The sequence below is a fragment of the Myxine glutinosa genome, chromosome 1, assembly GCF_964187855.1.
Source record: "Myxine glutinosa chromosome 1, kmMyxGlut1.1, whole genome shotgun sequence".
NCBI lineage: Eukaryota > Metazoa > Chordata > Myxini > Myxiniformes > Myxinidae > Myxine > Myxine glutinosa.
This window is the reverse complement of record NC_136261.1, coordinates 210,679,214-210,688,280: the sequence shown is the minus strand read 5'-3', so window position 1 is coordinate 210,688,280 and position 9,067 is coordinate 210,679,214. Positions and strand designations below refer to the sequence as shown.

The following is a 9,067-nucleotide window of genomic DNA, read 5'->3' as shown; positions in this document are numbered from 1 at the left end:
GTCTTTGAAACAGCTGTGAAGCGTCTTTCCACAACCCTTCCGTAACCGATTGGAGCAGTTTCTTGCCACACAAAACGAGATCCGCGAAGCAAGTTGGTCGAGTCGTGCTGACCAAGATGGCGACACGGCGGCTTCACTTTTCACGGAGTAATGAGCGTTCTATATATTTTCAATTCAGTGCGCCGTGATTTGTGGCATAGACATGACATTGGGCCTTCACGGTGTAATTTGTGCGAGGCTTTTGTCCAAGTGAGCTTGAGTCGAGAGGGCGAATGTACAGGTTGGGAATGTACGGGTCTCCTTTCCCCCGCCGGCAACGCCGGTACTGAAGGACGTCACAGGATCGGTGAGTCTCCAAAATCCGCTTTGTGCTGTTGCGAATATGCAGGACTATGTCCGATTGTTGTGCTGCTCTCCGACCATGAGAACTGCAACGTCGTTGTTGACTGGCCATCCCCTTCCCTCCCCCTTCCCCCTCCCCCCTCCATCCCCCCTTCCCCCTCCCCCCCTCCGTCCCCCCTTCCCTTCCCCCTCCACCCTCCCCCCTCCGTCCCCCCCTTCCCTTCCCCCTCCACCCTACCCCCTCCCCTTCTCCCCTCCCCCTCCCCTTCTCCCCTCCCCCCTCCCCTTCTCCCCTCCCCCTCCCCTTCTCCCCTCCCCCCTCCCTCCCCCTCCATTTTCCCCCTCCCCTCCCTTTCCCCCCTCCCCCCTCCCCTCCCTTTTCCCCCTCCCCTCCCTTTTCCCTCCCCTCCCTTTTCCCCCTCCCCCCTCCCTTTTCCCCCTCCCCCCTCCCCTCCCCCTCCCCTCCCTTTTCCCCTCCCCCCTCCCCTCCCTTTCCCCCTCCCCCCTCCCCTCCCTTTTCCCCCTCCCCCCCCCTCCCTTTCCCCCCTCCCCCCTCCCTCCCTTTCCCCCCTCCCCCCTCCCCTCCCTTTTCCCCCCTCCCCCCTCCCCTCCCTTTTCCCCCCTCCCCCTCCCTCCCTTTTCCCCCTCCCCCCTCCCCTCCCCTCCCCCCCTCCCTCCCCCCATTCCCCTCCCCCTCCCCTCCCCCCTCCCTTCCCCCTCCCCTCCCCCTCCCTTCCCCCTCCCCCCCTCCCTTCCCTTTTCCCCTCCCCTCCCCCCTCCCTTCCCTTTTCCCCCTCCCCCCTCCCTTCCCTTTCCCCCTCCCCCCTCCCCTCCCTTTCCCCCTCCCCCTCCCCCTCCCTTTCCCCCTCCCCCTCCCCCCCTCCCCTCCCTTTTCCCCTCCCCCCACCCCTCCCCCTCCCTTTTCCCCTCCCCCCACCCCCTCCCCCTCCCCTCCCCCTTCCCCCTCCCTTCCACCTCCACCCTACCCCCTACACCTTACCCCTCCACCCTACCCCCTCCAACCTACCCCCTCCCCTTCTCCCCTCCCCCTCCCTTTTCCCCCTCCCCTCCCCCCCTCTTCTCCCCTCCCCACCCGTTCCCTCCCCCCTCCCCTCCCCTCCCCCACCCAGCAATGCCGGGTACTTCTGCCGGGTCCCCCCCTCCCCTCCCCCTTCCCCTCCCCCCTCCCCCTCCCCCTTCCCCTCCCTCCTCCCACCCCTCCCCCCTCCTCCCACCCACCCCTCCCCCTCCCCCCTCCCATCCTCACCCTCCCCCCTCCATCCCTCACCCTCCCCCCTCCCATCCCTCACCCTCCCCCTCCCATCCCTCACCCTCCCCATCCCCCCTCTTCCCTCTCCCCTCCCCCCTCCCCCTCCCCCTCCCCTCCCCCTCCCTCCCCTCCCCCTCCCCTCCCCCTCCCCTTCCCCCCTCCCTCCCTCTCTCCCTCCCCCGCCCACCCCCCCTCTCCTCCCCCCTCCTCCTCCCCTCCCCCCTCCCTCCTCCCCTCCCCCCTCTATCCCTCCCACCCCCTCCCCCCTCCCATCCCTCACCCTCTTCTCCCCTCTCCCCCTCCCCCCTCCCCCTCCCACTCTTCTCCCCTCCCCCCCGTTCCCCCTCCCTTCCCCTCCCCCCCCCGTTCCCCTCCCCTCCCCCCCGTTCCCCTCCCCTCCCCTCCCCCCCCGTTCCCCTGCCCTCCCCTCCCCCCGCCCGGCAATGCCGGGTACTTCTGCTAGTATCTAATAAAGATATATTATATAAATAAATAAATAAATTCTAATATATCTAATATATATATAATATCTTTAATATATCTCAAATGTAAATCCCTGGTGTTGGCTTGGCGGTTAGGGTGCCGGCTTAGAATCTGAAGATCCTGGGTTCGAATCCCGGTCGATCGCTGAATTAACGCCAGGGGGGTTGACTCAGCCTGTCATCCTTCCGAGGTCGGCAAATTGAGTACCAGCTTGCTGGGATGAATGATCCCGGTGTGTACCCCAGTTTAGAATAGGTACACCGTATCCCTGCGCATCGTAAGAGGCGAACAAGGATTGGCGTCAGGAAGGGCATCCGATCATAAAAATATTGCCTCAAACAGGGAACCATGATTGTCATGGGGCCCGCAAGGCTAACCCCCGCTTTAGCGGGGAAAAATGTCCTTAAAACGATCATTCATTCATTCATTCATATTCAGCATTTTCCCATCTGTATTATTTGGGCGGTGCCACAAAATTTTAATATATCTCGGCATTTTCCCGCCTGTTATTTTACGTGGGGTATGATACATCGTGCCACAAATTTCTAAAATGTCTCAGCAATTTCCCGTCTGTGCATGAATTTTCTCAATTATTGCTGAAACCGAGTCTTAAACCATTGATGAAAATGAAATCAGATGGTGAATTAGAGTCAAAATAAAGCCGTGAGAGAGTCTCAATGGACTTTATGTTTCAGGCCTTCGAAAATGCATTTCGTTCTATAAACGGTAACTTTAATTAAATTTCCTTCCCGTTTTTTGGAACCGAGTCTAAAACCATGTTACCGACTGTGAAAAATGAAATGAGATATCGAATTATAGTTGAAATAAAACTGAGCGAGAGCAAGACACCGCGGGCCTCACAAAAGAGGCCTCACATAGCTCTACGAGGAAACAAAATGGTGGTGATTTGTTTTTGAAGCCCCTTCCAGAATGGGTGAGGCTACTCCCTCAACAGAGGAGGCCACAACCATGGACAGACTCACAGACAGACAGACAGAATCACCTATGGAGAATATTATAAAGATAAATATTAAGATAATGCAGACTCGTATGTTCTATTCATCATGTGCTAAATGTGCGTTGTAAAACCATACAAGCCCTAGTGAGGGACCATAAAAAGTTGTCCACAATCGATGGGTTATTTCATTGTGAACATTATACATAAACATTGTGCATCTGTGAAATAAATTATTATCTGCTATTATCAAACATTAATGCTGTTCATCTGTATGTGTATTGCGATAAGCAATACAAGCCAAAATGTGATATTCCTGTTCCTTTGAATAGAGCATATTTTGATGAAGATGTAAAAATTTGATGTCAAAATTAAATTTCAAGAAAAAGTAAGGTCCACCATTAAGTCCTTCGAATATATCTGCACAATAAATAGATATATCTATGTCTGAATGTTTAACTGAACATGGTGGCCAGCTCAGAGCCAGGGGAGAATATGTAGTGGGGGATAGTCGGATAGACTACAAGGAGCCAACCACAGTGAGTACTATATAAATAAAGGCATAACAAACAAGAGCGAGAATTGTTTTGCAATACATGTAACCATCTTTAGAGGCCATTTTTCCCCGCAAGCGGGGGTTGGCCTTTTTCGGGAACCGTGGTTGTTGTTGTTTTTCGGTCCCCTTTTTGAAGCAATGTTTTACGGCCGGATGCCCTTCCTGACGCCAACCCTTTTTTCCGCCTTTAACGACAAACAGGGAATTACCAGTGAACTGGTACTCAATTAGCCGACCTCGGAAGGATGACAGGCTGAGTCAACCCCCCTGGCGTTAATTCAGCGATCGACCGGGATTCGAACCCAGGATCCTAGGATCCTAAGCTGACACCCTAGCCGCTAGCCCAACACCAGGGTTGTTTTGCAATACATGTAACTTATCAAAAAAAAATACATGTAATCATATAACCCAAAAATACAATACATGTAACCTAAAAAGGGCATAACTGTGAAAGAATGGTGAAACGCCCTGAAACTCGAACTTGGTCTGTAACTTATCATCATAAAGCCTTGTACCAAGTTTCAGTTGAATATGTTAATGGGTATGCGGAAAAAGGTTTGAAAATCCCCAGGTGGGACTAACAGACGGACAGACTGATGGAGAGCAAATCTATCGTCCCCTCCAGTGAAGCCGGTAGGGCACTAATAAGGAGGACTGAAATTTTGTGATTAAGGTGGCACATTTTGGCTAAAAGGAAAGGCGTACCTGCATATCTGATTTTCAGCCCCCAGTTAGGTAAAGCCCGGTTGAGGGTTGTATTTTGAGTCCTGTCAGTCTAACCATCCATACCTCCCTCCGTACGTCCTTCAGTAAAATGATTGGACGCATTTCTTTCATATTCAGTCCATGTATGCAATATTATTTGGACATAAGGCCTGTCAATTGATTTTGGGATTCGAGCATATTTATAGGACATAATTAAGATTTGTGTGGATTTATATAAAACAAATTTTCGGGAGAGAATAGTACAGGTTTGTATATACTTTCAGGAACCATTATTTATTTATACACACCTTACTATCTCCACGACCAGCACAACCTTTTAATTATTTATTTATTTATATACACTTTACTATCTCTACCACTAACACTGACACATCTTTGATTTTTTTTTTTTTCATATACAGTACTTTACCATCACCACAACCAACACACAACTGTGAATTGCTTATTTATTTATACAAGTACACCCAATTCCTGCAGGAGCAGCAGGAAGGGTCATGTTATTATCCTCTCTGGGATATATAGATTACAGTAGATCTAGGCTTAGGCTTCAACAATATCGGTGGTGTGTTCAGTTACCAGGTTTCTTGTAGAGTGCTCAACAAGTGGCTTAAGCATTTGAGCAAGCACTCCATTCAAAACCGTTGATAAGGAACAGCTGGCCTAGCAAGCTAACTTCTTGGTAACTGAACATACCCCGAGTTTCCTCCTTTTCAGTTTAGTGTTAAACAGCAGTAGTGACTGTTTAAAGGATAATCATACGTGTTTGTGGTGTTTTTACTCATACTTTTGTTATTAGATGTGGCCTTGGAAAAATTCTGCTATTCGATATATTTACACCTCAACACGGATTTCGCCCAAGGTGGAATTTCCCCTTGGGGATGGGGGGAAATTAAGTGTCTACAACCTCCATCGTGTGACCTATAGTCCTCCTGTCAAGCCTGGTTGAGATTCGACAAGTAATGACCGAATGTATTGCGGTAAGACAGACAGACAGACACCAAATTGCATATTTTAGTAGGATACACTTTACCATCCCCACTGTCGACACACATATTTAAATTCCATATTTATTTGATACACTTTACCATCTCCACTACCAACACAATTTTGAATTATTTATTTATATACATTTCACCATCACCGCTGCGGACATACCAGCTTTTATTATTTATTTATATTTTACCTTTCTACAAACCTTTATTGATTATTCATTTATTTCATTATTTAAATATAAAATCTCCACGTCCTATTTCAAAGGTGGAGGTGAAGCTGTGTCCTCGTTGAGAACTTGCATTCTTGGTTTTATGCCTTCCCTCCACCCTCCTCCCCCTCACCCCCCGAAGGTGGCCGGAGGCATTATGTTTTCAGGCGTTTAGGCGTTTCAACATTATGTTTCAGGTTTTCAGGCATTAGAACAGGCGGCCGTCGAGGAAAAAGAAATTAAAAGCGAAGAAATAGTTGAAATTGGGATTGGAGAGACGGCAGGGATAGGAATGGAATCAGAGAAAGTGATGGAATATGCCCAAAGTCTGTATTCGCATCCTGATGCCGTACTTATTAACCCCAATAAAGATTTGCAGGTGTTGGAGCGAAGAAGAAGAATCCAGAAGGTGAGCCGGGTGATATATGGTGCAAAAAGATTTTCCGGGAGAGTGTTTGGCGCAAAAAGAATTTTCGCGCGGTTGGGATCGAGACAGCACCCGGGCGTTTGTGGAAGGTCCCTTGTGCGGGGTGTGAGAGAAAATGGCGCGCGTGTGCGAATGGCGCCGGAGCGAGAGTGTGATACCGAGTGCGAGAGCGAACGCACGTCGGAGTGTATGTGTGATAAATGCGACACAAAGAGTGAGAGCGATACAGAGTGTGGAAGTAGGAGTGAGTGTGACCAGGAGTGTGAGTCGGATGAGGAGCGTGTACGAGGAGGCACACCTGAGATGGTTGTGGAGCGCATGATGGGGAGTGTTACAGGGGATGTAACGGAAGAGTGCACGCCCGTGGTGGTTACGGAGTACGTAACGGGGGAGAGTGCACTCGAGGAGTGCGTGAGCATTATGAGTGTGCCTGAGTGTGTAGGTGCGAGTAGGGAAGAGAATGCACGAGGAAAAAGTTCAATAATGGAATGCCTGGAATGCATGAAGTGTATGGAAGGCCAGAGGACGACTTGGTGTGCGAATGTGAGTGTAAAAGGGGTCGCGTATGCGTGTGAGCATGCAAGTCGAGCATCGACGCGGACAGGGTTAGCGTCTAGCCCGCCATATAGCCGACGCGAGTTCTCGGTCCGTGCCGGGCTTTGTGTGCAGCGGGAACCAGCGGGTGTCGTAGCCGCGGCGGTTTTGAAAGAACCGCCGTGCACGATCCGCGCCGGGCCCCGCCCTGCACGGTCGAATCCGCGCTTTGCCAGGCAAAGCCGGCAGCCCGGTTCGAGGGGAAGGAGAAGGGGTCGGGGCGGTGCCCCCTTGCGGTGGCTGCGCTCCGGCCGGGCAAGGTTGGGCCATCGCGCTTGGGAGTGCAAGGCCTTGCGCCGGGATGGTTCTTGGAGCCTTGGTCCGAGTATGCCTCCTCCCCAGAATCGATGCCGGAGGGACCCAACCAACAGTAGACCAACCATCCGCACAGATAGCCGGCTTTTCGAAATCGAGCTATGGAAATGTATTTCCCGCACCGAGGCTCGTAGTGTATTGGACTGATCGTAGTAGTAATGGCGATAGTGATGGCGAATGGTAGTTTTACCATTCACCTCACATCACTTTTTGGGGGCACATGAGCTATAGGTTTATGGGGTGGCTGTGTAAACTAGCCCGGGAGGGTTAGGTTATTGATAGAATCTAGAGATGACCATAGGTAACGTTAGATTTAAGTAGTGACATTGATACCGGTAGAGTGGACATAGAGAGATTAGGTTGGTTGATAATGACGTGGGATGTGCAATAGTATAAGCGGTGACAGGGAAGCACTAAGTTAGAGGGAAAACCAGATCGTTTAAATGATGCTGTGTGTATGAGCTTTAAGGTTTGGATGAAATAAGGAATTGTGAGGCAATGGTTTGGAGAAGTGAAAGTGTATTGAGCAGAGTATTGTGAAAGGTGTGATTGTGCATTGAGTGATTGACTTGCATGGTGGCAAGTGAGAATGGTTGTGTGGAATCAATGGTGTGGAGTGAGTGGAGTGTGGAATGAGTAGTGTGGAGTGTATGGTGCGAAAGAGTGAATGGGGGAAGGAAGGACCCCCCCTTCACGAGTACCCGGGGAGGGTAGTTTAAAAGTAGGTAGAGGGAGTAGGTAAATTTGGTGGATATTGACATCTGTGGTGCGAGAGTAGCAGAGCACTGCTTTGATTGGTGCATGAGTAAAGTGGAATGGGTGGGCGTGTGGCTGAATTCGTAGTTATGGTCATTGCCTACCATAATTTCCCACCTGGTGTCCGGAGTAACCAATTCCCTTGGGGTTTCAACTGCATGCGGTTGGAATCCCTTGGGAGTTATGCTTGGAACGATGCCAGTTGGAGGTTATGGTCCTTGTCCGTGACATTACGTCACCAACTCCTTCGGAGCTTCAGCTGCATGCGGCTCCAGTTCCTTGGGGGTTGTGGTAGTTGCGTGACCATTTTTAGTTGAGCACTCCACCACTGGTATTCTGTCGGCCAGGTGAGGCCGCAGGTAGGCCCTGGCCAGGTAGAGTTGTGTTAGTGTTCAATGGGGCCCGAGGATCCTATGGAGAGGACCCGGGTAGCCCGACGCCAGAGAGGGCGGTAGTGGGGTGAGAGAGCCAGAGGGCCTTCCCCAGGTTAGGGTGAGGAGCAGGTAAGCTCGGGTGGCGACGTACAGTGGCGGAGGTGCGCAGGTAAGTTAGACCTGCTAGGGGAGCCACACGACCCAGCCCCGAAATTGTGCGAGGGCACAGGGTGAAGAATCGGGGGAGTGGGACCCCAAATTGGTGAGCGCCACAGTATGTTCATTGGGAGGTCGGTTCTTAGAACCACATAGAGTAAAGATGGCCAATGGTTTGGCAGGGAAAGACCGCGGGTCGTGTAAAGTGTGTTAATGTCAGTTAGAAGGTATAGTTTAGGATGAAAGTCTCTTCGCACCATCCGCATCCACTCACCTGAGGTGAGAAGACTCCACACCGATTTTTGAGCAAATGTTTGGTTGGTTGTAAGATGCATCATGACGTGGGGGGGGACATTGTTCATGGTTCCATCTCTCTCTCCTTAGGAGGGATTGATGAGGAATTGGGATTGGTGGCAAATTTGGTTTAGAGGGATTGATGACGAATTTAGAATTAGGGGAGATATGGGGAAGACAGGGCGTAGCGACGGATTTGTAAATGGTGTAGATACGGGGAGGGGCAAGGGGTAGTGTAGGTGACATGGGGGGGGGGGGGGTGACGAACGTTAGGGACGAGCTTTCTTAGCTCGCTCTCCCGTGCCCTTCATGCCACATTGCCTTGTTATTGTGTGTACCCTTGCGCCCTTACCCATCGCTAACTCTGCTTTGTCTTCCTATCCCACCCATGGACCGTGGTCTTTGGGTAGAGAGGGGAAAGTGTGCAGGCGTCGTAGTTGTGCCCCGCACCCTCGCTGCCTGCCTGCCTGGACCGGTACACCACCTATGGACCACACATTTGTGGCCAAGACCACTTTATGGACCACACGTTTTTGTGGCCGAGTACCACTTTATGGACCACACGTCTGTGGCATGGCATCTCTACTGGAAATCTTGCTTGCGGACCATGGTGAAGGT

At 51.3% G+C, this 9,067-nt stretch overlaps 1 protein-coding gene across 1 annotated transcript in view; it reads left to right on the top strand.

Moving 5' to 3' along the window:
- Nucleotides 1-5,168: 5,168 nt before the first annotated feature.
- The window catches only part of LOC137416366 (C-X-C chemokine receptor type 2), a 36,221-nt gene continuing 32,322 nt past the window's right edge, over nt 5,169-9,067 (top strand). The window contains exon 1 of the mRNA XM_078783011.1: nt 5,169-5,309. Within this exon, the coding sequence (XP_078639137.1) occupies nt 5,300-5,309 (10 nt within the window). The 5' untranslated portion in view covers nt 5,169-5,299. The remainder of the gene's footprint in view (nt 5,310-9,067) is intronic.